The sequence below is a fragment of the Notamacropus eugenii genome, chromosome 2 (genome assembly GCF_028372415.1).
Source record: "Notamacropus eugenii isolate mMacEug1 chromosome 2, mMacEug1.pri_v2, whole genome shotgun sequence".
Classification (NCBI taxonomy): domain Eukaryota; kingdom Metazoa; phylum Chordata; class Mammalia; order Diprotodontia; family Macropodidae; genus Notamacropus; species Notamacropus eugenii.
In genome coordinates this window covers 380,664,531-380,691,940 of record NC_092873.1, presented here as the reverse complement: position 1 = coordinate 380,691,940, position 27,410 = coordinate 380,664,531, and the positions used below count along the sequence as shown (strand labels likewise).

General features: G+C 43.8%; 1 protein-coding gene across 1 annotated transcript in view; it reads left to right on the top strand.

The window, feature by feature from the left end:
* The window catches only part of IQGAP3 (IQ motif containing GTPase activating protein 3), a 66,915-nt gene that overhangs the window by 31,431 nt on the left and 8,074 nt on the right, over nucleotides 1-27,410 (top strand). The window contains exons 16-29 of the mRNA XM_072647252.1: nucleotides 2,678-2,768; nucleotides 4,442-4,609; nucleotides 4,728-4,867; nucleotides 8,332-8,502; nucleotides 12,081-12,164; nucleotides 13,345-13,416; nucleotides 13,525-13,594; nucleotides 15,213-15,421; nucleotides 17,074-17,226; nucleotides 17,538-17,701; nucleotides 18,352-18,576; nucleotides 19,536-19,676; nucleotides 26,070-26,154; nucleotides 26,522-26,754. Of these exons, the coding sequence (XP_072503353.1) occupies nucleotides 2,678-2,768; nucleotides 4,442-4,609; nucleotides 4,728-4,867; nucleotides 8,332-8,502; nucleotides 12,081-12,164; nucleotides 13,345-13,416; nucleotides 13,525-13,594; nucleotides 15,213-15,421; nucleotides 17,074-17,226; nucleotides 17,538-17,701; nucleotides 18,352-18,576; nucleotides 19,536-19,676; nucleotides 26,070-26,154; nucleotides 26,522-26,754 (2,006 nt within the window). The remainder of the gene's footprint in view (nucleotides 1-2,677; nucleotides 2,769-4,441; nucleotides 4,610-4,727; nucleotides 4,868-8,331; nucleotides 8,503-12,080; nucleotides 12,165-13,344; nucleotides 13,417-13,524; nucleotides 13,595-15,212; nucleotides 15,422-17,073; nucleotides 17,227-17,537; nucleotides 17,702-18,351; nucleotides 18,577-19,535; nucleotides 19,677-26,069; nucleotides 26,155-26,521; nucleotides 26,755-27,410) is intronic.

Below are 27,410 nucleotides of genomic sequence, written 5' to 3'. Positions count from 1 at the left end.
CAGAGGCCAACTAGTCCCATTCCCTCATTTTACAGATAAGGAAACAGGCCCAGGGAAGTTAAATGACTTGCCCAAGGTGACACAGACAGTGTCAGAAGCAATAGTTGAGCTCAGTTCCTCTGACTTCAAAGGTAGTGCTACAATATAGGTGGTGTATTCCCCAGCTGTTGACTATTTACTCAGTTTCCAGTTTTTCCCCACATTACAAATAACATAACCATAAAAATCTTTATAGAGAAGAGAACTTAAAGTGTAGTAGATAGAATATGGAGAGAAGTTTCTTTGAGAGTCTTTAAGATTGAGTCTAAGATTCACCTCTGACACATAATAATAAAGCCAAAGTTTGAAATAATGGTAAAAGTCAGTATTTATGTTGTATGTTAAGGTTTCCATAGTGCTTACAAATATTCTCTCTTTTGCTCTCTATAGCATCCCTGGGAGGTAGATGCTATTATTATCTCCATTTTATAACTGAGGAAACTAAGGCAGATGGGGTGACTTGCCTGGGGTCATACAGCTGGTCTGAGCCTGGATTTGAACTCAGGTCTTCCTGACTTCAAGTCTAGTACTCTAACCAGTGCTGTCTCACTGCCTATTAGTTGTATGACCTGGGGCAAATCACTTCAACCTCTCAGTATCCCAGAAAAATCCTTGAGACTAAATTATAGGCCAATTAGGCTCTGAATCCATTTGAGGGAGTTCCTGCTCTGTTGTCCTAATGGAAAGCACAGGTCTGGACATAACCAGGTGCTGCCACCTCCCCCTCCCCCCCATTCCCAATAAAGTTGGTTTTTAGATTTATTTTGCATCCATTAGTTGTCTCCCCTAATAGAATGTAAGATCCTTGAGAACAGGGACGATTTCATTCCTGTCTTTGTATCTGCAGTGTTCAGCACAGTGTCTGGCCTGTAACAGGTGCTTAATAAGTTTTTGTTAAACAGTTAGAGTATTATTCCAGTGGTGGAACTACAAGGTCACAAGAGATGGTCAGTTATCCATCTTCCTTTTGTGTGAAAAGATCAGTGGTTATTCTCAACACCAGAAGGATCATCCCCAAGGCATGAATTTATATTTTGGCCACAACAATTCTTAAAATTGTCTAGAAAGGTATGGATGAGGTCTTGATCTTTGGTGTAGAAAGGATACCCACAGTGATGAAATAATAGACCTTTGGAAGTATTATTCCTTTCATTTCGACATGTCTCGAGCAGACCTCATTAATTTTTATCCCAAATTCACCCTTCTTTTGAACTTCAAGAATTTCTGCTCAGAGCACCACCATCCTCTTCCAGTCTCCCAGGTTCCCAACTTGGATCATTCTTGACCCCACCCTCTCCCTCATCCCATAGAAGTTGCTGAGGTTGCCTTCATTTCTACCTCCACATCTCTTAAAGGCGTTCCCTTCTCCCTACCCACGAAGTCACCACTCTAATTAAGGCCTTTAGACCTCTCACCTAGACTATTACAATCACCTTCTTGCTGGTCTCCCTGCCTCCAGTCTCTCTCCACTCCTGTTTTTCTTCCACACAGCTGCCAAAGTGATTTTCCTAAAGTGTACTTCTGACCATGTCATTCCCCTTTTCAATAAAGTCCAATGGCTTCTTATGACCTCTGGGATCAAGATAAACCCTTCTCTTTGGCACTTGAAGCCCTTTATAACCTGACCTCAGACTCCCTTTCTAGCCTTGTTAGACATTATTCCTCTTCACGATGAAGTCAGCTTTCTTCCTGGGATTTGTATGCATCATCCCACTTCCCTGTCCCCGTGCCTTTGTACTCCACCCCCTCCTCACTTCCAACTCATAAAACCTCTAGTAAGATTCAGCTCAGTGACCACTTTGATCCTCCCCCACCCAATCATCTTGTATCTGTTTTTTATATCCCTACATATGTGTACTTAACTTCTTTCCCTGTGGAGTATAAGCTCCCAGAGGACAGGGACTGTTTTGTTTCTCTCTCTTTATAGTCCTAGCATCTAGCACTGTGCCCGGCACAGAGTAATGGCTTAAGTGCTTGTTGATTGATGGATTGATTTTAGTTTTCCTCATAATAACCTGTAAAACAAAGTAGAAGTGCAAGTATTGTTCCCATCCTACAGCTGGGAAAACAGTCTTAGTGACTGACCCAAGATCACTTAGTAGGTAGCAGTGCGGGAATTTGGACCCAGCTGTCCCAGCACTAAGCCCAGCACACCTTCCAGTACTAATAGGCTTTCTGATTGCTATCCAGAAAGCACGTTCATTTGCAAAGTCACCAATGCCCAAGGCCACCTGTCTCCCCAAACCACCAGCTAACCAAGCCTTTTATCGTTGGTATTTGTTTTTGCTATTTTGATGAGTGTGAGGTTTTAGCTTCTTTAAGCATTTGTTCACAATTTCTGCGTCCTCTTTGGTGAATTGCTAGTTAAATCCTTGCACCCTTTAAGAGGATGGCACTCCTTCTGGCTGTGGGTAGGATGGATGAGAGGAATAGGGATAGAAGGTCCAGGTCAGGTCAGAGTGACCAGTTAACCCCGTGGGTGTGTGTGTGTGTGTGTGTGCGCGCACGTGTCTGTGTGTCTGTCTGTGTCTGTGTGTCTGTGTGTGTCTGTGTCTGTGTGTGTTTTCAGGGGAACTCTTGTCAAATTGGGAGTCCAAACTGGTCCCTAATCTTTCTTCCTCTCTAACCTCCACTCTAGGTAACAAAGGACCCTGGGGCTGTGCTGTGGTTGGAGGAGATCCGCCAGGGAGTGGCCAAAGCTAATCAGGAGACAGAAGCTGCTCAGAAGAGTAAGGCTAAGGGAATGATGCCCATTCCTAGCCCATTCCATCCCTCTTTTTTTGTCCATCTCCCGAGAGGAGGCAGACTGCCAAAGCAGAAAACCTCTTGGCTAAACTATAGAAGAGACTGTTTGATGGTCAAAGGGATGAGAGAATCTTTTTTGTGCTCAGCCCCTCTCTGCTGCCTCACTTGTCCTCCCCAGCCTCCTTATCCATCACTCTAAACATTGGCACATGCCAAGAGTGTATAAGAAATCATGTGATGGGCCAAAAAAAAAATCTCCCTTCCCCCCCCCCCCCCCCCTGCCTTTTTTTCTTCAGCCTTTGGATTGGGTTCTGGTGGGACTCTGCCCCCAGAGTGTGTTTCAGAGTTCATTCTCTCAGGTGAATGAGATGAGGAAAGGAGAGAGGGGGTTCAGTCAGCAAATATTCATCAGATATCTGCTGTGTTCAGAGTGCAGGGTTAAACATTGAGGGGTGGGGTGGGAGACAGTCATGACCCAGTCCTTGCTCTCAAAAAGCTTATAACTCTCTGGAAGTACTGTTTGAAGCCATAGAAATGTTAGTGTCAGGGGCATGAATGAAGGCTTTATCACAGAAGCGGTGTCTAAGTCGGTTTTTAAAGGGAGGGTGCATGAGGATCGCACGTTCCTGGCACAGGATAGGTGCTTAATAAATGTTTATTGATTGATTGATCTATTCAGTGGCCAAAAAGATGGAAGGAGAGTGTTTTGGGCTTGTGAGCTAAAGCCCGAGAAGGTAAGAACATAGGGCCTGTTTGGGGAACAGGGAATTAGTCCGGTTTGGCTGGAGTATAGACTATATGAAGTAGAACTAAGGTAAAGCCAGTGCAAAACCTGGTGCATGTTTCCTCTTGGAGTATGTCCTTTGCATCCACTGTCCTTCACACAGCACGACCTATATTTATTTAACAGATTTATTTATGACTCACATAGTCATAGAGGAGATGCTTATCAAATTTGCAGGTGAAACAGTGTTGATAGGTTACCATGTTAAATGAAAAGTCAGGATTCACAAAGTTCTTTATAGTTTAGAACGCTGGGCCGAATCTTTTTTATTTGGACCTGTGATTTCATCTGTGCAAGGGACTCCCAGTTTCGAAACTCTCTACCAAAGCAACTCTTTGGTAACTTATAGACATAGTTTCCTGGTACTGAGAGGTTAAGAGATTCATCTGTAGTTAAAGTTAGTATGTGTCTGTTTATTCAGATCCTTGAAGGCAGAGCCTGAGCATCCCCGTGAATTGAGGCTTCTCCCCTACATGACCTCTCCACCTTGTTTTCTGCTAGCGCTCCAACTTGGATTCCCTACTCCATTCAGGGAAACCAGCCCCGTGTTCCCTCCCCATACCTTGCCTTGTAACCCCATCAGATGCCACTAGCTATTCTTTCTTGAGGTGCCTGCTTCTTCTTTATGTGTCTACTTATGAATACTAGTATTTCTACCTATGAAATACTATGTATTTCTACCCTCCTTCCTAATTAAGTTCAACATTGTCTTCCTGCAGGGATCAATGCACAACTGATAGTGTGCCCACTGTATCTTCCTCGCCCTACTGTATCTCTTCTCTCTCACCTCTCCCACAGCCCAGAACAGCATGCTCCTTGGGGAAGTTCCCCAAAAACTAATTGACTCTTTTTTTTCATATCCTGCCATCCTAGTGGCCCTTGGGGTGGCTGCCATCAACCAAGCCATTAAGGAGGGGAAGTCAGCCCAGACAGAACGAGTATTACGTAACCCAGCTGTGGGCCTCTACGGGGTGGTCACCGAATGTGCCAGTGACTACCAGAAGGCATTGCAGGATGCTATGGAAAGGAAGAAACAACCAGGTACCAGTCCTTTTCCCTGCCTCTATTCCCATTCCTCCTCATCTTCCTTTTCCCTCCTACCCCCCCATCTCTTCAAATTTCTCTGTCCCTGCTCCCTTTTTCCATGGCTTCTTTATAGGAAACAAGCTCTTCTGGGTCCAGCATCTGATGAAGGATGGCATTGCCTACTACTTCCACCTGCAAACTTTCCAAGGGACCTGGGAACGCCCTCTTGATTGTATCCTAAATACTTCCCACCTCACTCGTGAAGAGATCCAGGTTAGTGGGAACAGAGGCTAGAACCTCCTGACTTGGCTATAGATTAGTTATGGTCACAATAAGCCACTCCTAGTGACGTTCCCATTGTCATTCCTGGCCACTTTTAAGGATCAGGAATTCACCACAGCCCTCTGTGGTTGCCTCCACTGCCCTAAAGTCCGGCAGCATGGAAACTGGAGGTGTGGCTCCCCAGGGAGATCCCTAAGAATTTTAGACTCAAGTAGCCTGGCTAAAGAAGTCAAAAGAGTTGTGTAATGGGGAGCCCTGGACTCTGAATCACTGAATCATCCAGTCTGACCCTCACCTAAGCAATAAGAGCTGGTCTGAAGAACTCAAGGGAGGAGGAGGTCTCTCCCCTTCTAAGGCAGCCCCTTGTACTTTGGGATAGAACTGATGGCCAGCAGGCACTCTCATTCACATCAAGCCTAAATTTGTTTCTTCGTAGCTTCTATCAAGCATTGCCCTCTGAGACTAAGCAGAGCCATCCCAGTTCTCCTTCCATGTGGCAGCCCTTCAGATGCTTGAAGGCAGCTCTCCTGCTCCCCCTAAGTCTTCCCCCTCTCTGACATCCCCATATCTGTCGACTGATCTTCATACAGCTTGATCTTAAGGCCCTTGGCCATGTCCTGATTGCTGTCTTCTGGATGCTTTCCAGATTAGCAGTATCTTTCCTAAAATGGGGTGCCCACATTAGGATTTAGCCTCTCTTTCCACTCCCTCCCCTCCAATCCTCTCGAAGCCTCCAGGGCATAACTGACCTGGATTTCTTCAGGTGAGGTGGGAGTTATTTTTCATATTCATTATTTCACATAGCACAATAATATTCTGTTGCATTCATATGCCACAGTTTGTGTAGCCATTCCCCAAATATTGGGCACCTACTCTGTTTCCAATTCTTCACCACTACAAAAAAAGTGCTGCTATAAATATTTTTGTATTTTATTTTGAGCTTAGTCACTAAAACCTCAGAACTTTCTTCTGATGAACTTCTGTCTAATCCTACCCACTTCCTCCATCTTGTACTTATAAAGTTAATTTTTTTTAAGCAAGTAAAAGACTTTGCATTTGTCCCTATTTAATTTAATCTTCTTAGATTTGGTAGTATGATATAATAAATAGAGGGCCAGATAGTCAATATTAATCAAGAAGATCTGAGTTCAAATCTTGTCTGTAGATACATACTAACTCTAACTGCAGTCAAGTCTTTTAACCTTTTAGTATCAGGAAACTATGACTATAAGTTATCAAAGAGTTGCTTTGGTAGAGAGTTTCCAAACTGGGAGTTCTTTGCACAGATGAAATCGTAAAGAACTTTTTGAATCCTGACTTCTCATTTAACATTCTAACTTGCACCTACCAATATTGTATCATCTACACATTTCATAAGCATCTCCTCTGTGACTATTTGAGTCATAAAAGATCTGTTAAATAATATATAGGTCCAAGTACAGAGTCCTGAAACACTCTGCTAGAGACCTTTCAAATTTACATGGAAACATTAAAAACTATTAACTAGACCCAGCTATTCAACCGCTTTCAAATCTATCAAGCATATTATAGTCTCCAGCCTTGACCTTTTCCATTAAGACAGCATGCGGAATTTTTGTCATGCTTTATTAAAATCTAGGTAAACCATAACATTTTCCTGATTGACTAGTCTAGTAACCCTGTCTAAAAGGATATGAGGTTAGTCTGGCGTGACTTGTTCTTGATGAAGCCAGCTGGCTCTTTGTGATCACTGCTTCCTTTTCTAGATGTTCACAGACCATCCCTTTAATAACACATTGTCAAATCTTGCCAGGAATTGAAATCCATCTCATTAGCCTCCATGGGGCTATGGATTCCATTCTCTTCCCTTTTTTGAAAATAGGAGTAACACTTACCCTTCTCCAGTTCTGTGATGACTCCCATTCACTTCTTTCAAAGATCATTGACATAGGTTCAGCAATCACATCTGCCAGTTCTTTTAGTATCCTCAGTTTTAGATGATTGGGAGCCTGGTGACTTGAATTCATCTAGGGCAGCAAGATACTCTCTTATTATTTACCTCCTTATCTTAGGTATTACTCCCTCTCTATCATATTTTTTTTTCTCACTTTTAGTCCAAAGGTCATTCTCCTTGGCAGAGAAAACAGAAGTAAATTAAGAATGGAGCAGTTCTGCCATCTCTCCATCCTCTCTTATGATTGGCCCATCTGTTCTGAGCCACTGGTCCTCTTCCCCGTTAGAGTGCTTTCTTTTCTCCAAACATTTGGTTCTTAGCCTTCTTTACCAGCCTAAGTGCATTCTAAGCATTAGCACCTCTGATGATCTTCAGGTCACGATTTTGTTGTCTTCCTCCATTACTTGCCTTCTCACATTCTGTACATATTTTTTTTAAAAACCTAAGTTGGTCACTGAGTTCCCTGTGTGTTTCTACATTAGGCTGTTTAGACAGCTTCCTCCTTTCATCCTCTTTTCTTGTCTTTGGAATTTCACTCTGGAGAATTTATCATCCCTCTTGAGCTAGCTCTCTCTGTAGGATGTTAGTCCGTGACCTCCTGTCTATTCTTCTGCCTTACCCTTTGGAATCTGCTCTCTTGAAATCTGATGACAAACTGTGCTTTGTTCTTATTCTCTATCATCAGTTCTAAGATGGAGTGCTCACTTCCCTACAAGGTTCTCACCATTTCCACCCCTAGAAACCAGTTCTTCCTTGTCAGTGAGGTTCAAATCTAGAAGAGATATTCCCCCTCATTGTTTCATCCACCTTTGGAAGGATGGAATGGTCAGAAAGGCAAGCTCAAAAGAAATATGTTTTGCATGACTTCACATGTATAATAGATATATCACTTGCCTTCTTAAAGGGTGGAAGAGAGGGAGGAGGGAGGGAGAGAATTTGGAACTCAAAATTCTTCATTATGATTGGGAAATATTTAACAAAAGAAATAAAAATATATTTTAAAAGTTATTAGCTGCTCTTCTCTGGGCAGAAAGAGTGTTAATAGATGCCCAAATAATTGAAGTCCCCCATCACTATCATATATGTCTATGCCAGATTTGTGACCTAGTTCCCAGACCTCTCCTCCAGTTCTTCTTTCTGCTCACCTTCTTCTGGAAGCTAAACCCTTGCAAAGCCATATTCCAACCATAACTCCATCACTTATTAACCATGTGACCTTGAGCAAGTCACTTCCCCTAAACTAAGCCTCCAGTTTCTTAATCTGAAAAATGATCTAGATAATTTTAATTTTCATTCTAGCTCCAAAGGCAAAGATACAATGAGTTCTCATGTAATGAAGAAAGTACTGTAGGAATGTGAGGAGGGGAGATAGGCAGAATGAATGGTCAAAGTGATAGGTGGAGGAAAACATGATGTTGAGGTGGGAGCTGGTGAGAAAGCTTCACCCCTTCCCTGACCATGACCATCCAGTCTAGCTGCCAGGTCAGTATAACCCCTTTTACTCTCCATTCTTTTTCCACAGGCAGCAATCACAACAGTTACTGCCACTCATGACCGACACCAGCTTTGGAGTGCCAACGTTGGCTTTATCATCCAGCTCCAGGCCCGAATGCGGGGCTTCCTTGTTCGGCAGGAGTTTGCTAAGCATTCTCACTTCCTAAAGACACGGCTCCCAGCCATTATCAAGATTCAGGTAGAGTGGTCTTCAAGAGTCTTGGTTTCCCAGACTTTCAGTGTCTCACTCTGTCTTCTGTACTGAGTGAAAGCTCAATTGTCTTTCGGTCCCCAAAGAGTTGTTCCACAGAAAATAGAAATCCTCTTTGTCTGTGCCAAGGACAAAATGAAAAAAATTGTGGAAGAAGGGATTATAATTGCATAACAGGATTGTGGAGAGGGTGAAGTGAGAAAGGCAGAGGAAATTTCTCAAAGTACAGAAGCGTCTTCTGCCTTTTTCCTCCTTCCCTAAATGTGCTCAAGAAAGCTTTCTCAATAGATATCTTGGGCAAGTTACTTTGGTGGGACCAGTCTCACTAAATGTCATCTTTTCTTAATCCATTATCTTCTTCCTCTCCTTTATCATTCTCCATTTCCCTTGGGTCAAGCACTTTGGGTTTCACCTTATAGATTTGTTGACTGTGTTGCGTGCGTGCGTGTGTGTGTGTGTGTGTGAGAGACTTTATTCAGCAGGCATTTACCAACCCTCTCTTCTCGTTGCCCAAAGGGCAACTGGGTGGTACAGTTGATAGAGCACTAGACCCGGAGTTAGAAAGACCTGAGTTCAGATCTGTCCTCAGACTGACTAGCTGACTTTGACCCTGGGCAAGTCACTTAATCCTGTTTGCCTCAGCTTTCTCATCTGTAAAATGAGCTTGAGAAGGAAAGGACAAACCACTCCAGAATCTTTGCCAAGAACACTCCAAATAGGGTCACAAAGCATCAGACATGACTGAATAATAACAACTCCCCATTGCCCACTGAGTGAAGTCCTGGTCTCAGCTTCACATTCAAAGCCTCACATAGTCCTAGCCTAACCTGCTTTTTCAGCCCTCTTCCCTGCTGCTTTCCTACATGTGATCTGTTCTATACCAAAATAGAAAGAGTTTTGATCTTGGCTCAATATATGGAGTGATGGGGAGGAAGGGAAAAGGGAGAGAAGGAAATATGTGTGTATATTCGTGACGATTATGTGCTTATGTGTGTAATTGTTTGAGTTTATATATGTGTGAAGGTATATACTGTACAGGTATGTGTGAGTATGACTATATTGAGTGTGGTGTTTATGTGGGTTGCTGGTATGTAAATACAGTAGTATAGGTATGTGGCCATGGAGATATGGGTATATTTGGTATGTGTTATACATCCATCAATCACTTTATTAAGTGCCTGCTATTTGCCAAGCCCTTAGAAATCAAAAAGAGGCAAAAGAGATTCCCTAACCTCAGAGAACTTACAGTCTAAAGGGGAGGCAACATACAGACAAATGAGTATAAGCAAACTCTGTCCCAGTTAAATAAGAAATAATGAGCAGAAGGAAGGCATTGGGAAGGCTTCATGTAGAAGGTAGGGTTTTAGTTGGAACTTCAAGCCAGGGAGGTCCGTAGTTGGGGTGGAGGGGTACAGGGAACAGCCAAAGAAAAGCCTAAAGCCAAAGAGGGAGTGTCTTGTTTGTGGAATAGCCAAAAAGCCAATGTCACTGGATGGAAGCATATGTGCTGGGGAGTAGGGTGTAAGAGGACTGGAAAGCCAGGAAGGGGCTACGTTATGACAGGCTCTGAATGCCAACCAGAACATTTTGTATTTACTCTTGGAGGCCATAGGAAGCTGCTGGGATTTATTGAGTAGGGGAGTGACATGATATTTTAAGAAAGTCACGTTAGTGGAGAATGAATTAGAGATGGCAGAGGCTTGAGGCAGACAGACCCACCAGCAGGCTATCCAGACATAATCCAGATGTGGGGGGGATAAGGTCTGCACCAGAACGGCAGCTGTGTCAGGAAAGAAGGGGACATATTTGACAGAGGTTGCAAAGGTGAAATCGACAGGCCTTGGCAACAGATTGGATATTGGGGGTTGGGGGTGCAAGAGATAGTGATTAACCCAGGGTGACTCCAGAATTTTGAGCCTCAGGGATTGGGAGGATGGTGTTGTCCTCTATAGTAATAGGGAAAGTAGGAAGTGGGGAGGGTTTAGGTGAAAGATAATGATTCCATTTTAGATATATTCAGTTAAGATGTCTACTGGGCATCCAGTTCAAGCTGTCTGATAATATATACCAAGTGTGTGTGTGTGTGTGTGTGTGTGTGTGTGTGTGTGTGTGTGTGTGTGTGTGTGTGTGTGTGTGTGTGTGTGTACACACATATATAGGTGTGTATATATAAATATATACACATTTATGTGTGTTGTGTATATGAGTGGACATTTCTCTGTGTGTGTGTACAATATAGATATTGTCATGCGAGTGAATAGATAGTCTCTGTGTGTATATACCACGTGCACATGTGCATGTGGGAGGGGGAATAGATAACACCCTGTGAGTATACCACATGCCTGATTGTGTTTGGATGAGTGATTTCTCTTGGTGCATTTGTAAAGATGTATGGTGTTTGTGTGAGAGAGAGCAATATGGTGGAAAGATTGCTGGGCTGTTTATGACCTAGATGACCTTGAGCAAGTTATTTAACCTTTCTTGACCTCTTCTTATACATAAAATTAGGGGGTTTTGTTCCACGATTCCTAAGGCCCCATCCAGTTCTCAATCTATGCATCTATTGAACCATGTTCTTATGGGTATTGGTTTGTGTATCTGTGACACTGGTGGGTGATTAGGACACGTAAAGTAGGATTGGATCAGGTTTCACAGGGATACACATAAACCCTGTGCTCCTTTGTCCTTTGACCATTCACCCTCTATTAATCCTTAGCGTGTCTACCATAATTAACCTTTTCCATTCCTAATATAGACCTAGTGGCAGAAGTTAGTAGACCATGCATACTGGGCCTTCTACAAATTTCATATTGTCCAATCTTAGTTGAGTTCTCACTGCTAAATGGCAGTGCCTTCCTTCATATCTCTCTCTCCCTCCCTCCCTCCCTCCCTCTCTCTCTCTCTCTCCCTCCCTCCCTCCCTCCCTCCCTCTCTCCCTCTCCCTCTCTCCCTCTCTCCCTCCCTCCCTCTCTCCCTCTCTCCCTCCCTCTCTCCCTCTCTCCCTCTCTCCCTCTCTCCCTCTCTCCCTCTCTCTCTCTCTCTCTCTCTCTCTCTCTCTCTCTATACATATATATATATATATATATATATATATATATATATATACATAATGTACACATATACATATCACACTCCTGGGTCTCCTTCAAAACTCTTCTCAGAAGTCACCTCTTCTACAGAGCCTTCCCTGATTCACTGCAGATTTTCCTAGAGCATTTTGTCTGTATGGCTCCTTTACCCTATTACTCCCTGCTTTGCAGCAGATTTATCTGGGTCCTTCTTGTGCTTCTCCCATCTCCTCCAACCATCTCAGTAGAATGTAAGTTCCTTGAGACCATAGACTCTCATTTTCACCCTTTTCCCAGCACCTAGCATAGCACTAGGCATATAGTAGTCACTTAATAAATGCAGAATTTGAATTTGGAAACATGCAGATTCTCAGTCTTCTCCAGTCTGCACCCTGATTCCTGAGCATCTAAGATAGGATCTGATTCCATGGGCTGGTTCAGGCTTGGGGAGCAGGGAGGAGTGGAGACAGAGGAGATTTCTTTTCTCCCAATTTGCAGGCTCATTGGAGAGGTTACCAGCAGAGAAAGATCTACCAAGAACGGATGAGGTTCTTAAAGGCAAATGTGGCTTCTGTGATGAAGGTACTCATGGTTGGGCTTCTGGGGACTCTCTCTTTTTCACCACAAAAGAACTGCTAGAAGCAGTTTCTTCATTTGCCCTTTTTGTGATGTGTAGAGGAAATGGCTTTATGGTCTGAGCCCTAGGCTGAGAGTGAAGAGACAGAGGGACTGACCCGAGTGAATGACTTTGGATAAGTTGTTTAATCTCTGTTAAATCTATTATTGCCCTCACCCTCTTTCTTTGCCATCCCTCTCTGCCTCTCCTAATTATCCAATCTCAGGTGAGTCCTTCTTTTCTGGGTCTGAGTTTCCTCATTTGTAGAATTAGGGGTTGGACTTCAAATGTCCCTTCTGGTCCTAAATCATGTGATTCTATAAAATACTCCATATCCCTTCAAGTTTGGCAATCCAGGGGTCCTAAGGAGGTTAAGTGATTTGGTTCAGAGTGACACAGCACCTCCATTGATGGAGCTGGGAAATTGAACCCAGACAGTCAATTCTCAGTTATATGCTCTTGCTCCTGCCCCTCACCCAGAGTAGAGAGCAATGCGGCTTATGACCAACACTTCTTCTAGCTGTTTCTAAGAAGATCTATGTTTCTCTGCCCTTGTTGTATCCCACTATTATAGGAAGGGGCTCTTAGATTATCCTCCCTAGGTTACTAAAGGAAATTCAATAAGCATTAAGCACCTACTATATGCCAAGGCAGCTAGATGATACAGTGGATAGAGAGCCAGGCCTGGAGTTAGGAAGACTCATCTGTGAGTTCATATCCAGCCTCAGACACTTAAAAGCTGTGTGACCCCAAGCAAGTCACTTAACCCTGTTTTCCTCAGTTTCCTCCTCTGTAAAATGAGATGGAGAAGGAAATGGGCAAACCATTCCAATATCTTTGCCAAGAAAACCCCAAATGGAATCATGAAGAGTCAGACACAATTTTAAAATGACTGAACAACAACATATGCCAAACACTGTTAAAAACCCTGGTGATATAAAAAATTACCCATGGATAGAAATATGACTGAGACTGGGGGGGAAGAGGGAAGCCAGACTCTCTAAACATCTATTACATCTCCATTTAAGTTGTTACTGTTTTATCTGAATTCTGGATGGAGGACATCAGCCTGGGTCTGAGAACAAAAGTCTGCTTGTAGCCCTGACGGGGACAACGTATCTCTAATGCTGTCTTTCCCTCCCAAAGATCCAGGCCTGTGCCCGGATGTGGGTGGCTCGAAAGAGATATAGGGAAAGACTACATTTTTTCCAGAAGAATGTAAGTGCTAGCTCCTCATTCTCCCTCTATGTCATCTTTCAACTCATGCAAGCAAGAGAAGAGGAGGGAAGGTGGTTACTTTCTTTTTCTTTCTCTGCCCACTAACAGATTAATTCAGTTGTGAAGATCCAGGCATTTTTCCGAGCCAGAAGAGCCCGAGATGACTATAGGATGCTGGGTAAGTTGGTTTGTACTTTAGTGGAAGGTGTTGTTGTTTATTGTTTTCAGTAGTGAGACCTCTGTGTGATTTTAAACACATTGCTTTACCTCTCTGGGCCTGATTTCCCTCATCTGACAGTCACCAGTCAACCTCTCCCTCATTCCTGAGTGTTTCTCTTGATTTAAGGGGAGCTCTTTAGGCAAGAGAAAACACAATCCCAACTCTTGGGGAGCTTCTCCTCCTGTGACATAGATTCTGGCTATTATCAGCTGTCATAGCAATGGGCTTAGATTAATAGCCAAGCTGTGTAAAAGATTAATAGATTTTATCCTAATACATTAATGAGCAGACTGTGTCTGTTGTCTGAGATCCAGCCCAGCCACCTCTGGAGAGCCCCATCACCAGAGGATGATCAGGTACTGAATTTTTTCATTCACATAAATGCACAAAGATCATCCACAGCTCTCTTATTTTTTTTAAGATCCCTAGGTGATGCATTGAATAGATAAGGTGATGGACTTAGAGTCTGGACTAGCTTCAGATACTTACTAGCTGTGTGTCTCTGCCTCAGTTTCCTGAGTTTGGATTCTAAGTGGCTTCTAGATTCCTTTTCAGCTCTAAATCTGTGACATTATGAGTAGCCCAGGCCAGGGAATTGGAATTGGGTGGGAAAGATCATTAGAGGGAACTGTAGATTTGGGGAGAAGACAGTGAATGGGACTAAAACAGTTGCTTAAAAAACCACTGTGGGCATCTGGGTGTGATATGGGCACCTTTGGGGAAAGGCTGGACAGGAGGCTCTTGTCATCCAAGTCTGAGGAGGTCCAGAGAGCAAGGCACAGGACTGAAACTTAGGAAGTCGGGGAACTTGGGAATGAACAGCATATATTAGAGGTAGGAAGATGTTGCTAAAAAGCTGCAGGGGCGAGGGGATGGGGTAGTGCAAGAGTATAAGTTCTGTATTGTACACTGTAACAGCAACACTGTGCAGTGATCAACCATGATAGACTTAGCTCTTCTCAGCAATGCAATGGTCCAGGACAATTCCTAAGCACTCGTGATAGAAAATGCTAACCACATCCAGAGAAAGAACTGTGGAGTCTGAATCAAAGCCAACTATTTTCACTTGTTTTTTTTTCTCATGTTTTTTCCCTTTTGTTCTGATTCTTCTTCAACAATATGACTAATGTGGAAATATGTTTAACATGATTGTACATGTATAACCTATATCAGACTGCTTGTTGTATTGGGGAGGAGTGAGGGAAGAAGAAAAAATTGGAACTCAAAATCTTACAAAAATGAATGTTGAAAACTATTTTGTAATTGGGAAAAAATACTATTAAGTGCAAAAAAAATCTAAAATATATATATATCTGTATAGGTATGTGTATATGTGTGTATGTGTGTGTATTCTGCCAAGGACAGAAAAAGGGAAGAAACAGGTTAATGGTATAGTCAGGGTGGAGAGTAAGGATCGTATTTTATGAAAGGGGATTCTATTTAGGGGCATGGAGCTCTCAGACTCCATTTCCACAAAGGACAGAAGGGAATGAGGGGGCAAAAGATGAGGCCTGGTGAGACCCTTGAGGAGGGTTCTTCTAGCCTCCGTTCCCCTGTCCACCTTGTCTCCCTCCAGTCCACGATCAGCACCCCCCTCTCAGTGTGGTGTGTCGATTCGCCCACCTTCTGGACCAGAGGCAACAGGATTTCTGGGAAGAGGCTGAGCTGCTGAAGCTACAGGAGGAGGTAGTCAGGAAAATCCGGTCCAACCAGCAACTGGAGCAAGACCTCAATCTGATGGACATCAAGATTGGTCTGCTGGTGAAAAACAGAATCACGCTGCAGGTGATACATCAGAGCCCACACTGTGCCCTCCTGTTCCGGTCTGTCATCATAATGAGAGAGAGTGAGCCTACTGTGTGCCAGGCACCTGCTAAGTGTGCCTTACAAATATTATCTCATTTAAGCTTTACAACAACCCTGGGAGGGAGGTGCTATTACAATCCTTATTTTACAGTTAAGGAAACTGAGGCAAGCAGAGGTTAAGTGACTTGCCCTGGAGTCACACAAGTAGTGTCTGAGGCCCAGTTTGGGCTCTGTGCGCTATGGTGCCACCTAACTGCTGCGGTCGATAGATCTTATTGATCTATATCACTTGCTCCCATCCTGCCTTCAGGGGCATCATGGCTTAGCCCTGGATGTACTGTCTCCTAGAAGACCTAGGTTCACAACTGGGTTCCTAGAAGGGAAGTTAGTTTTCCCCATTTCTTAAATGGTAAAATTCCCCCAATTGTCAAATTGGCCATAATAATAAGTAAATAATAAATAAACCTTCACCTTGCTATATGCGACTGAATTAGCATCATTATTCTCCGTAGCCTAGGCTCCAGCTTAGGCTGGTTCTTGGCCATTCCCTTGCATCCTAGGAGGGGTCCCTGACCAGATCATTGCTGGCTTCTTTCTTTAAGACTTCTGGATTTCACAAATTCTCCCAGTTTTTCATTCCACTTTGAAGACTTCTTTGCAGCAAAGACCTTCTAGTCAAAGCCCTCACTTGCTATTTTGTTCCCATCTATCCTTAGTGGAGATGGAGTCAAGGGAGACAGTCCACCAAAAAGAATCCCTTTTCATACAATATCATTTTCCCTGCTCCTGCCCCCTCTCCCTCTTCCTCTTCCTTGCCTCTTGTAGCATAAACTGTTTTCTGCCTCCCTTTCCCTAAGGATAGAAAGGGAGTGTGCCATTGTCAGTAGGAGTGACCACTGAAAATCACCCCTTCAGCTCGATCTTCACCCTTGATTTTATCCCACTTCTCATCTTGCTGATGAGGCAACTGGGTGACTCAGTGGATAGAGCGCTGGGCCTGGAGTCAGGAAGACCTGAGTTCAAATTTGGTCTCAGACTCTTACTGTGTCATTCTGGGCAAGTCACTTATAACCTCTGTTTGCCTCAGTTCCCTCAGATATAAAATGAGGGTAAATAATGGTACCTACCTTCCAGGATTGTTGTGAAGGATCAAATGAGAAAATAATTATAAAGTGCTTAGCATAATGCCTGGCACATAGTAAGTGCTCTGTAGATGTTTATCGTTATTATACTATGAGATAATTGTGAAGTGCTTAGTACCTGGCACATAGTAAGTGCTTTAGAGATGTTTATTATTATTACTCTATGAAATAATTGTAAAGCGCTCAGTGCCTAGCACATAGTAGGTACTTTATAAAGGTTACCTATCATTATTATTAGATGAGATAATAATTGTTAAGTGTTCAGGACAGTGCCTGGCACGTAGTGAGAACTCTTTTAAATGCTAGTCGTCATTATTACCTCTCCCCACTCTCCCTCCACTCATCAACATGTCCCAGGTGTACATCCATGCCTTAAACTGCAGCTCTCGGTTGCTGGAAGGTGATGCTCTGCCTCTGCCCCAGCCCCAGCGTCAGACCATATGTTCTGGGCTGGATCTCAAGGTTTCCCTCTCTTCTTCTCACCCCCAGGAGGTTGTTTCACACAGTAAGAAGCTGACCAAGAAGAACAAGGAGCATCTGTCAGACATGATGGTGCCAGACAGGCGGAAAGGATTAAAGTCACTGAGCAAAGAGAAACGGCAGAAACTAGAGGCCTACCAACACCTCTTCTACCTGCTCCAGGTGAATAGAGGATGTTGGAAGGAGAAAGAAGCCCTGCCCTCTGCCCTTCCAGCTCCCTTGAGGGTCAGGGTCCTCTTCCTGACTTTTTATGAGTCAGTCTTGCTGGTAATGTAGGACCCTCATGACCTCTCCCTTGACATCTTCAGTGACCTGAGGTTATCGCATTTGTCCCCCTTCCTGATGAGCCACTGCCTCTCACCTGCCCCAGGTGGCAGTGACGTCTCCACCACCTAAGAGGTATGCCTTTTACCAGTGGTCTCTATCAGCTTCTTGCTGCTGTTTACAGCCATTCCTGTTCCTATCCCCTGCAGACCCAGCCCATCTACCTGGCCAAGCTGATCTTCCAGATGCCACAGAATAAGACCACAAAATTTATGGAGTCGGTCATTTTCACCCTGTACAATTATGCCTCCAATCGCCGAGAAGCCTACCTCCTTCTCCAGCTCTTTAAGACTGCCCTCCAGGAGGAAATCAAGTAAGTGTGACAGGCAGGTGTGTATGTAAGGAAAACACAAAGCATAACTTGAGACCAATATGAGGAAAGACTTCATGTTGAAAGATAGGAGAACCACTTCCCAAGGGAGTCTTTATTTCTGGAAGTCTTGAATAACCAAAATGACCATTTCTTCAGGAGTGAGAATGGAGAACTGGGCCTGAGTGACTCCTTCCTTGTCTTCTTACTCTGGGTTAGGGTGGAGTGGCCTCAGGCCATTTGGCAAAGACAAGATATAACACCATATATGAACACATTAGCCAGAAGGATGTCGGATAAACAAAGGAACTTCCCCTAAGCTTTGGAAACCCTAAGAGCAAGTTCCTAAGGGACTGAGGCCTTAAGCAAGGGTCAAAAAGGACGATAGGATATTGAGCTGGAAGGAATCTTAGAAGTCATCTAGCCCAACCTCCTCTCATATTATAGATGAAAGAGCTAAAGCCCCCAAGGAGAAATGACTTGCCCAAGGCCACACAGGTAGGAAGTAGGAAAGTCATATTTTACAGAACTCTGGGTCTCCCAATGCCAAAACCAGTGTTCTTGCCACTGCCCCATATAGAGGTCGGTTCATGGCACCATACTCCTCACTGGTTCATCTGGAGAGTAGAAAAGAATGCCCCCTTTCATCCTAGATCCAAGGTTGAACAGCCGCAGGATATGGTGATGGGCAACCCAACAGTAGTCAAGCTGGTTGTTAGCTTCTACCGCAATGGCCGGGGACAGAGCGCACTTCGGGAGATCCTGGGAGAGGTGATCCAGAGTGTCCTTGAGGACAGGACGCTTAGTGTCCACACTGACCCCATTCATCTCTATAAGACCTGGATCAACCAGATGGAAGCCCAGACTGGGCAGCGAAGGTGAGGAGGCCCGGACAAGTAAGGAGCCAGTGGATTGTCTTTTATCACCTTGGTGTTAGGCTACCCAGGTGGGGTGGAACAGAGAGCAAATGACAGTGCTACTTGGTATAAATTAAGTGTCAGCTTTGAGGGAAGAAAAAAGGGGTGGGGGGGACAAGTAGGAAAGGTGGAAATGAGATATCTCTTTATGGTGATTTTCATGGGATTTATGCAAATGACACCATATGCAAATGTGCTCACTTGCTAAGTTGGTGCATACAAATAATATGTCAGGATTGCTGGGTTGGGGTTATGGATGCTTGTGTACTGCTCTTTGCAGCCTAGTAGGCAAATATAGCCAAATGCCCCATCCAGCATGGCTGCCTGACAGAATTGGGGTTTTAATGGGGGAATCTAGGTGCAGGTGTGCGTTTAGAGGCCAGATGTATAACTTAGTGAGAGAAGCAAGGTAACCTCATGGGAGTAGGCAACTCAACAGGGTCATGTATACAGGGTGAAGATATTTCTCAAACTGAAGGGGAGGTGAATCTCTTCTGACCTAGTCAATCTCCTTTCCCCGCCCTCAGGCCTGCTCCAGAGCAGACTCAGGGACTGCCAGCTATTCTGGTGTAAAGACACTTCCTTTTAGCCTTGGCTTCCAGGCCTGCCCACTTTGTCTGCTCTCCTTCCTTGTCCCTTTTAGGGCTCGTTCCCCAGAATCATCCCCCTTCTCTCTTGCTTTCTGTGAAGCCCCTCCCCCATTACAGTCTCTCCTATCTTCTCTAGCCTCTTTTCTTTGCTATTGCCTCATCGCCCTTTGATTGTCAGGGTTTCTCTGAGCAAGGTCTTACAATTTCAGGTCATCGTATGGATTTGTTTGGGGACTAGATTTTTTTGGGATTGGTGACATTCTCTGCAATGTAATTTTAGACCGTGGAGGTGACTCAGTGAACCAATCCCTTGACTCTCTCTGTCCACAGCTACCTTCCCTATGATGTTACCCCTGATCAGGCCCTGAGTCATCCTGAGGTCCAGAGACGGATGGACATCTCCCTACGGAGCCTTCTTTCTGTGACGGAGAAGTTTCTTGCAGCTATCACTTCCTCTGTGGACCAGATCCCGTATGTAGGCTCCTAGCCTAGGCAGAGAATTGAATGGGTACAAACTCTTATCAGGTCTGAGGTAGGGTAGTCAGGGTATGGAGGGGAATGCTTAGAAGGGAGGAGCTGGGAAGGATCCTGGAGGAGGAAAGAATTGGGAAGGAAGGAAGGCTGTGGGCATCTAGAAAGGGACAGTGTGGGCCAGGAGAGCTTTGGTAGAGATAGAGGAGTCCCAGCATGAGGCAGGAGTAGGCAGGTGTGCCTTAAAGATCCTTCCTAGGGAGTCAGATCCAGGAAACTTGTGGTTTTGCTCATTGCACTTAAGGAAAAGAAAAAAGACCAGATGGTGGCAGAGAAACATGAGAGAAGAGCACTTTTAAATTACATGGTGGCAGTGAGGGTGGGGGGGGGAGGAAGAGATACGTGAGGATAGACTGAAAACATCAGGACTCTTCAGGCTGAGAAGACAAAGGTTTGGGAGGGGATAATAGTAACAATAGTAGTCCAGGTTCCTAAAGTGCTTTCCTCACAACCACCCTGTGAGGTAAGTAGTATATCACTATCCTCATTTTACAGATGAGGAAACTAAGGCAGAGAGCTGACATGAATGGCCACCTGGCTAGTAAGTAGCTGGGCTGAGGCTTGAAGTTAGGTCTTCCTGATTTCCCATCCAATCCTCTTTGAACTACACCATGTCTCTCAAGGTTCCTAAAATCATGGCGTATATGGGTAAGGTGAGCACTCCCTCCACTCAGCCATCCTTCAGGCCATCCATTCATCCAGCACTATACCTGACACTCTGTGCTGGGTGGATGATGCTGTGGGTGAAGCAGAAAACAATCCCTGTTCTTGAGGAGGTTCTAGTTGAGCTGGAAAGCCAGAATATACATGCTATGTAGATAAATAGACTAAACCTTGAGATAGAAGACAAGGGGCCTCCTCTTAAAGTGTGGAAGAGACAAGAAGTACCCACTGCAAAGTAGGGTAGAGTCTATCCCCAGAGGTTAGGATAGAGCCTAAATATGGGCTCAGGAAGGGTCTGTAGAAATAAGATCATGAATAGACTCAAAATGAGCTATTAAGGACAATGTGTTATGGAAGGGCACTAGGGGGCACAGTATAGATAGAGCGCCAGACCTGAGTTCAAATCCAGCCTCAGACATTTACTAGCTGTGTAACCCTGGGCAGGTCACTTAACCCTGCTTGCCTCAATTTCCTCATCTGTAAAATGAGCTAGAGAAGGAAATGGCAAATAACTCTAGTATCTTTGCCAAGGAAATCCCAAATGGAGTCATGAAAAGTCAGACACCACGGAAGCATCTGAACAACATTCTCATGGAAAGAATGCTGCATGTGAAGTCAGAAGACAGGGTTGTTTCTTCTGCTGTTTATTAGCTGTTTAATCTCAGACAGTGAAGAATTAACTTAGCTTCAGTCTCTACATCTGTAAAATGGGACTATAACATCTGTACCTTAGTGTTGTATTTGGATGGATTGATCCATTTAACAAGTATTGATTAAACACCTACTACTGTACGTATTAGATACTATATTCAGCAGCCAGAAACACTAAGACAAAAACAGATCAGCTGCCCTCAAGGAGTTTATTTTCTATAGGATCTGTGGTCTCATCCTTGTGGGTGTTTCCTTATGTGATGCAGATCTCCACTCACCCACTCCTCATTCTGTGCAGTTCTTGTCCATATTCTCCCATAAATCTTCCATGGAATGTCCACCCAGTGTCCTGAAGGCCTTCTTGTGGAGTACACTCTCACTTTGTGACTCACTTAATTTCTTTTTCCAATTCCATTTCTCTTTGAATGGTATCTGGTATCCTTTATGCCCCTTCTCCTGTGCATTTCTTCATTGGTGTTATGTCACAATCTCCCCCCACCTACCATGCACCACTCTATTGTCTTCTGGGAGACTCACAACTTTATTCTTTGGAAACTCTCATCTTCTGTGAATTTTGACCATCTGTCATCACTGGGAGAATAAAGGAGTTTTTTAAAGGTAACTTTGTCTCAAGAGAAGTCTTGAGGTCATTAAAAGCATTGTATAATTTTCTCACTCTTTTATTCAATTCTGGACCCAGTTCATCATTTCTCCCCAGTGTCTGTTCAGAATATAAATATTGAATGGACCAACTCTTTGGGTTGTCCATCTAGCTACATATCACAGATCAGACTAATAGTCGTTCTTCATCCACTTTGTTTTTCCTGTGTGCATAGTTCAGCCATACTCTTTTGCGTGATAATGTATGTTGTTTGGGGGCTTTTCAGTGTTCTGGGACTTCATGCAACCAGCACAACATTGTCTACAAAGAGAAGCGTCCAGAGGATCTCACCATCTACAGGAAATCTGGACTCTGTCCTAGATACTCTTTAGGGAGCCTTTAAGATTTTACTTTAGTTTGGACAGTATATCAGCAAACCATAAGCACTTTGAGATCTTGTCTTCTTTCCAATTCTTTCTAGGAATTATGTGACTGTAAAGACCTAGTCAGCTGTAGATTACCCTTTGCAAGTTTTCTTTCTCATACCTTCCTCAAAGATACCCTCAATACTTGTATGAATTATTCTCATAAAGATTATTTTAGAGATGGGAAACTAGGTATATGGGGCTCTGATTACTGATATTCTCTCAGCCATTGTTTTCTTAACAATAAGGTTCATGATTTTTCTCCAAGCGTGTGGGGTATCCTCTCTTTCGGACATGTATCTGAAGATATCAATAATAGTGTCCCCTTCAGCATCTGTACTGCTTAGTCTGATTCCCCCACTCATCCCATCTTCACCATTTCTGTCTCTTCCTGTATTAGGTTATGGGCTAATATATTAGAGTTCAGGTGTTGTGGTTCCATTTTCACTGATGGAGAGAAGAGTTAGAGAAATCTTAAAATATCTTTCCCTCTCTGGTTAGTTCCTTATCCTTCCTTGTCCTTTGAGCTAGCTGGGTGACTCAGTGAATAGGGCGCTGAAGTTGGGAAGACCTGGATTCAAATCCAGTCTCAAACACTTACTAGCTGTGTGACCCTGGGCAAGTCACTGCTGTCTACCTCAGTTTCGTCAGTTGTGAAATGGGGATCGTAATAGCAGGGTTGTTTTGAGGATCCAATGAGATAATATTTGTGAAGTTCTTAGCATAGTGCCCAGCACCTGGTAGGTATTATATAAATATATGCCAGCTGTAATTATTCCATTAAAATTTTTAAATGGCTTTGGGATAATCTGGCAGTTGGGCACTTGCCAGGGGCTCTGCAAACATGTTTTTCCCACTACTTTATGAGATAATAGTGTTTATACTCTTGTACCAAACAAATTTATATTCTAAACCATCGTGTCTCTTTACTTGTCAAGGATGTCAAGTGTTTGCCAGCTGAGGTGGGTTTTAAACTCTTTCGGTTTCTATTGTAGCAAAGTCTGAGTTGATTTTTCTTTTTATCTAAATGGAAGTTTTTTAATCACTTATCTTCTCTTTTTAATTTGGTTTTGATTTTGGTCTTCACTCTAACAAGTTGATGATCTAAATGTACATAGACAGCTGATTTGGAAATGCCTCCCAGTTCTGTAACCAGCCATTTTCTGTCTGTTAGAACAGAGTCCATTTCATTTTTTTGTGATTTTTATTCAGTGTTCCCAGTGTCCAGAACCTTCCCTCTCATTGAAGAAAGGAGGCATGCTATGTAGGTGTGAGGCTTCTATGCCTTTGTTCTCTCTTGCTTCTTACTCTGAACCAAGTTTTCCATTCCAACATTTTTCTTTGTCATTCTCCCCTATGGCCATCTTTGATTTGAGTTCAATGTGGAATGTCTTATCAGATTCTTCAGAGAATTTCCCCACTTCCATTTCCTCTGCAACAATTGTTGGTATATAAATTGCAATTATTTTCATGATCATCTTTTCTCCCAGTTCTTATTATCAACACAGCAAAATGAGATGACTGAAGATACTGTGAAAAGCTGCTTTCTTGTTGCCCTTGGACCACAATAAAACCAAATCTCATCAGCTCTTCCGTTTGCATCTCCAAGGAGAAGCTGTGAGCCATCTTTTCCTTCAGCTACAATTTCCTCTTAGGCTGTGGTTGCGTTTATAGTAAGAATGTCAAAATCACAGAATTTGAGAGTAACTGTCTAGTCCAATCCATACCCAAATGGAATCCCCATTATAACATGCCTAGCAAGTGATCATCCAGCATCTAGTTTGTTTCTTCCAGGAAGTTGTCTACCAGACAAGAGCTTCCCATTGAGGGTCAAGAGCTAAGTTAATGTTTATGGATGGTCTAAAAACTGATTCTTAACATCTTCTACTTCCCTCTCTGTCATTTTGACCTTGTCCCTGTGGGAAAGGAAAGAGGCCAAAGGAGACTGAGGGTAGTTTATACTTTTTCTTTATTTTATGGGTTGCTCTAGCCAAAGAACTCGTTGTCAAGTGGCCAGCCTGTTGATGGGGAATAGGGAGAACCTCTCCTGGCTTAGCTAGGCAGACTCTTGTAAAGCAGACATGGTCTGATGCTGTAACACCCAGGCTCCCTAACTCTGTGCCACTGACTCCTCTCTTTCATGTTCACCTCACAGATCAGTCTGTTGCCAAGTCTTGTTATTTCTACCTTCACAATATCTCTTGTGCCTGTCCCCTTCTCTCCTCTGACACTACCACCATTGTGGTACAGGCCCTCATTACCTCATACCTGAACTGTTACAACAGCTTGGGATGGCTCACTCCCAACTCTATCCATCTTCCATACAGGCATCAAAATGATTTTCCTAAAACACAAGTCTGATCATGTCACTCCACTATTCCATAGACTCCAATGTCTCCACATTTCCCCAGGATTAACTATAAAATCCTCATTAGACTATGAGCTTCTTGAAAGCAGGAACTGTCTTCTGCCATTCTCTATCTGCCCAGGCCTTGGCATAGTGCCTGATGTGCAGTTGGCACTTAATAAATACTAATTCTGTTTTTTAGAGCCCTCCGCAAACCTAGCATCTTCTTACCTGTCAGTCTTCTACTTTACTCCCTGGTGGCACCTTTTCACTAGCTGGAATTCTTTGGCCCAAAATACTCTTTCACCTAGCTGTCTTCAAGACTCACCTCAAACCCCACTTTTACAGGATGCCTTTGCCAGGCCTCGACTGCTCCAGAGCCTTTCTGTTGGGATTGCCTCCCATTTATATAACTTGTACTCACATAATTATTTACATATTTCTCCCCATCTAGGTTGGGGGCTCCTGGAGACTTCTCTGTATCTCTAGCACTAAGCAGGCCCATAAATGCTATTCATATTAATAAAGTGCCAATAATACTAATAAAATGCTAATAAATGTTTGTTAGTTGTTGACTGATTGAAGTCTTTCAAGCATGGTAGACCCCACCTTCAGGAGCCTAGGCATCACGTAGACCTTCGAAGAGATGATTTTGTGAGGATCAGAGGAGCATGCAGGTGAAGTGTTTTGCAAGTAAAACACTACGAAGGCAGCAAGGTGGCACAGTAGATAGAGTGTTGGACTTGAAACTCAAGTTCAAATCCAGCCTCAGGTACTTTTTAGCTGTGGGACTCTGGCCCAAGTCACTTAACCCCTGTTTGCCTGTTTCCTCATCTGTATAATTGGGATAATAACAGCACCTTCCCCCAGGGCTGTTATGAGAATCAAATGAGATAATTGTTAAGCACTTAGCATGGTGCCTGGCATGTAGTAAGCACTATATATGTTTGTTGCTATTGTTGTATGTAGAGCACTTTGCAAACCCAAAGCTCTATATAAATGCTAGCTATGTATACTATTATTAGCATTCAGGGAGTGCCAAGAGCATTGGAGGTTTATCTTTATCATAGGACCAGGCACATGCTCTGTGCTTGATGATGGCTTCCTAGCTGGTTGGTTAGAGAATCGACTAACAAACACCATGGCAGGCATCTGTATCCTCCTGTGACATGTTTCTCGGTGCCATGTTTAGAGACCCCTCAGAATTCTGGGTTTGAACTTACAGCATTGCATATGTTACTTGGACGTTGGAGGTGTGGTCAGAGAGGGCTATGGGAGGCACGTGAGCAGGGAAGGAACATAATCTCTAGGAAGGTAAATTTGGTGGTGTCTATTCATGACAGATTGGAGGAAGAGAAAGGCCAGAGGCAGAAAGAGACCAGCATGGGGCATTGAGAACTATGCCAGGGTGGTGGCAGTGGGGATGCAGAGGAAGGGACAGAGGCAAGAAGTATATAGAAAGGATGTAAGAGGGGTATAGTCCAAAGCTTAGCAGGAGTCCCTCGATTTTCATTTCCAGAGATGACATCAAAGGGCATAAGCCCGGACAGCGAATAAAGACATTCTCTCCCTTGATGCAGTCACTATTGAGGGTGGGGAGAGGCATGAAGAAAGGGACGTAGTAAGCCCCTGTTCTGTCATTCCAGGTATGGCATGCGGTATGTTGCAAAGGTCCTGAAGACTTCCCTGGCTGAGAAGTTTCCCAGTGCCACAGAAAGTGAGATCTGTAAGGTGAGGGCCTAGAATGGTCAGGTCACCCTGTCCATCCCCTTGTCTCCAAACAGGAGAGCCTCTTTCTTGGCCTTGTTGGTCCCAGAGTTCTCCCCAAAAGAAAAGAAAGGAAGAAAGGCAAATGCAGTGGAACTCCAAGGAAGGAGAATTAAACTGACCTGAGCCTTTTAGCCTTGAGGCTAAAAGATCTGGATTTTCCTCTTCTTCTAGCACTCTGCTGGTGGAAGCAGGCCTGACTTTGCCTCACTTTACTGGGGGTTGTTGGGCAAGTCCCCTCAAGGACCTTGGACTAGACCCCAAAGGTTCCAGAGAGCTCTGACCTATGATAGGAGCTGACGTGATTGTCTGCTCTTCTCTCCATCCTCAGGTAGTAGGGAACCTCTTGTACTACCGATTCCTGAACCCAGCCGTGGTAGCCCCAGATGCCTTTGACATTGTGGACCTGGCAGCAGGAGGAGCCCTAACATCCTCCCAGCGCCACATCTTGGGGGCTGTAGCCCAACTCCTTCAGCACGCTGCAGCCGGCAAACCCTTCTCTGGGGAGAATGGGCACCTTCGGGTTCTGAACTCCTACCTGGAGGAGACACACCTCAAGTTCAGGTCTGCAAGTCATGTTCCAATCTGTGCTTGGCCCCAGTGGGAATCTTCCCTCTCCTCCATTCTTGGTCCACCCAGAATCCTCTTACAGAAGAAATCTGGGTGGCCAGTGAAAATGGAGAGCAGTGGAGAGCAATCCTTTATTGGCTGTGTGACCTTGAAAAAATCTTTAAAAACTTACATTTCTCTATCATGTTGAAGCTGACAATGCTTTCTTCACAACAATCCTGTAAAGGAGGTTATTTGCATAATATGGTTCGCATTTTACAGAAACAGGAGAAAGCTGGGGCTGGAAGAGTTAAGTAATCTACCCAAGGCCACACAACCTGGCTGTTATTACCCAGGCTGTTATTGCCTTCATATGCTGACCTTTTTTTTTTTTTTTTTTTTTACTATATAAAATGATCAGTTTGGACTATTGATCTCTAAGGTCATCCTCTGGTTATAGAGTCTCCAGGCAGCTGACGAGAATAGAATAAGTCTTTTTTTTTTTTATTTAACTTTTAACATTTTCTTTTCACAAAGTTTTGGGTTACAAATTTTCTCCCCTTTTATCCCCTCCCCCCCCAACCCCAAGCATTCTAATTGCCCCTGTGACCAATCTGCTCTCTCTTCTATCCTCCCTCTCTGCCCTTGTCTCCGTCTTCTCTTTTGTCCTG